This window comes from Pelophylax lessonae (genome assembly GCF_965119305.1).
Source record: "Pelophylax lessonae genome assembly, chromosome: 4".
NCBI classification, from domain to species: Eukaryota; Metazoa; Chordata; class Amphibia; order Anura; family Ranidae; genus Pelophylax; species Pelophylax lessonae.
Genome location: NC_138771.1, coordinates 430,986,468 through 430,989,254, shown reverse-complemented (window position 1 = coordinate 430,989,254; position 2,787 = coordinate 430,986,468). Strand labels below are relative to the sequence as shown.

The 2,787-nt window shown below is 50.2% G+C and overlaps 1 protein-coding gene across 1 annotated transcript; it reads right to left on the bottom strand.

Moving 5' to 3' along the window:
• Nucleotides 1-235: 235 nt before the first annotated feature.
• Nucleotides 236-2,338, bottom strand: LOC309552682 (uncharacterized protein; the record flags this gene model as incomplete). The annotated part of the gene is made up of 3 exons (XM_082253610.1): nt 236-1,189; nt 1,850-1,942; nt 2,246-2,338. 3 exons carry the CDS (start codon nt 2,336-2,338, stop codon nt 236-238), a joined length of 1,140 nt encoding a protein of 379 aa, XP_082109736.1.
• Between the last annotated feature and the right edge of the window lie 449 nt (nt 2,339-2,787).

Genomic DNA, 2,787 nt, shown 5'->3' with positions numbered 1-2,787 from the left:
TCCCATTGAAACGTTCACAGAGTCCAATGGACTGGGGGTGATACGGGGAGTTAAGGATAGTTTTTACCCCACACAGTTTCCAGAGTTGGTGAGTGACTTCGGCCATGAATTGGGTGCCCCTATCAGAGATAATCTCTCGTGGGAATCCCATACGAGAGAATATTCCCATTAGGACATTGGCTAAAGTCTCAGCCTCAATATTCGAGAGGGCTATGGCCTCGGGATATCGGGTGGCTTAGTCTACTACGGTCAAGATGTATTTCTTGCTGGAGGGACTAGGCTTTGCAAGCAGCCCAATAATGTCGACTGCAATCCTACTAAAGGGTTCTTCAATGATGGGCAGGGGGTGGAGCTTAGCTTTGTAACGATCCCCCCTTTTTCCTACACGCTGACAGGTATCGCACGTATTACAATACTGTTTAATGTCTCGTGAGATACCCGGCCAGAAGAAGTTTTGGGTCAAGCGATGCTTAGTGCGGCTAATGCCTAAGTGTCCTGATAACGGTATGTCATGCGCTATGCGTAATAATTCTGACCAGTATTTCTGAGGCACAATAAACTGTCTAATGGGAATAGGTATAGATCCCTTCACTACTTTCTCGGCATGCCGGTACAACAATCCTTTTTCCCATATATACCGCTCCCCCTCTATACCTGCCTGGTTTTTAGCTAGCCGGTCTTTGTACACCTGCAGGGAGGGATCCAGGGCTACTTCACTACTAAATTCTACTGGGGCATCCCAGGGGAGAACAGGGGGACCAAGGGCTTCTCTGCTTACCGGAGCCTCAGAGTGTGTGGCTGGAGCCGTGGTGCGAGCCTGTTGCCTTGTGACGACTGGATACGCTTCTTGAGTAGTGTGTTGGGGAGCAAAAGCAGAAGTGAGCTCCCCCAAGTCGTTCCCCAAAATCACATCTGCAGGCAAATCTTGCATCATGCCCACCTCCACATTCCCTGACCCAGCTCCCCAATTCAGGTGTACTTTCGCAGTGGGAACTTTGAAAATGGCTCCCCCCGCTACTCGCACAGCTACAGAATCCCCAGTGAGTTGTCTGGATGCAATAAGGTGATTCCGGACCAACGTGATGGTAGCCCCAGAGTCACGTAGCCCTTCTAGTTGTCTCCCCTCCATGTGAACAGCTTGTCGGTGGTTTTGTCGATTGTCTGATGCCGCTTGGATGGGGTTAACCTCGTGTAGGGTGCCCAGGGGTTCCTCCATTTGGATTGCTGTGGAGGGCTGTAATGCAGGGGCTGCTTGGTAACAGTGTACAGCGGCTCGGGGTGCTGGTGTGTAGCCCTGATTCGGCCAGGGCTGACGAGGCTGATTTCGGGGACAGTCTTTCTGTATGTGCCCCATTTGGTTGCAGAGATGGCATCGGGTATGGGCTCATGGTTGGTACCTGGGGTACTGACTGTTACCTCCTCCTGAACGTGGGTGTGCTGGTTCGGTGACTGCTGGTCGGTAATAGGGTTGCTGGGCAACTACTCTAGGTGGTGGTCGTTGTTCCCGTCTAGTGTCTTGGTGCTCATCTGCTAATTTAGCAGCCTCTGGAAGGGTGCAAGGTTTACGGTCCCTTACCCAGAGCTGCATTTCTTGTGGTAGTCTCCGGAAAAACTGCTCCAACAATAATAATTGCAAAACATCCTCTCGTGAAGTGGCTTGTGCTGCATCTAACCATACGGTGGCCGCCCTGTGCAAACGATGGGCAAACTCAGTGTGGGAATCTTGGTCCTGCTTTTTAAGATCCCGGAATTGGAGTCAGTATGCCTCGGAGGTGATGGCATACCTGGTTAAAATCGCCTGCTTAACTTTCTGGTAGTCCCGGATGTCGGCATTAGGGACTGCCCGATACGCATCGGCCGCCCGGCCAGACAATTTCCCAGCCAATATCTGTACCTGATCCTCTGGGTCAATGTTATGTAACTGGCACAGCCTCTCGAAGTCTTGCAAATACCCATCTATTTCGCCCTCCGTGTCCGTGAAGTTTTTAAATGCCTGGTACGGTATTTTGGGTTTACCTTGCAGCATGCTGAGTGGAGTTGGGTATACTTGGAGAGGTCGTGGCTGGGGCCCCCTTATGGCCATGATGTATTCATGTACGTCCGCTGAGACCCGTTCATGAGTTTCCATTGATGGGGTACTTGGATACAACGCTATCCTGCTGCGGAATTCCAGTTCAAATTCTCGGTCTGTTTCTGGCCTTGCATCCATGGCTGCTCTGTCTTCTTCCATGAGTTCTTCGATCAGTGTCGCCTTGTTCTTGTTGCTGGCTATCTTGCCTCTTGCCTCCAGCAATGCTTTCAATGTCTGCCGCTTTAGCCGTGTATAATCCGTTCCCATTCACCAGCCTTTCGTGTAGTTTTACGTACTGCCGAACTCCGGTTTCATCTGAATGGTTTGGATCATACGTTGCTGTTTCTTTTCTCTTTGTTCACATGAATACTGCCGAACGCTGCTTTGGATAAAGATCCCGTCGCTTGCCACCAATTGTAGCGGAGTAGCAGTATGATCCACGATATCTCCACTGGCAGTCAGACATAGCATACAATAATCCTGGTAGCGTATAGTATTCCCAACCCTCCAATAACCAGACAACACATAGCTTGGAGGTCAATCACAATTCTTTTATTCACAGCCTTGTATTTATAGCAAGATACTTATAAGGGGTCTCCACAGGGAGGTAGCAGGGATTTTGGTTGAGGGGACCGAAAGGAAGACTGCATGAGCTAGGTCCGCCCCCCATCATCCCCTGCTGCAACAGTACCATGATTAAGTTAATAATACAAGCT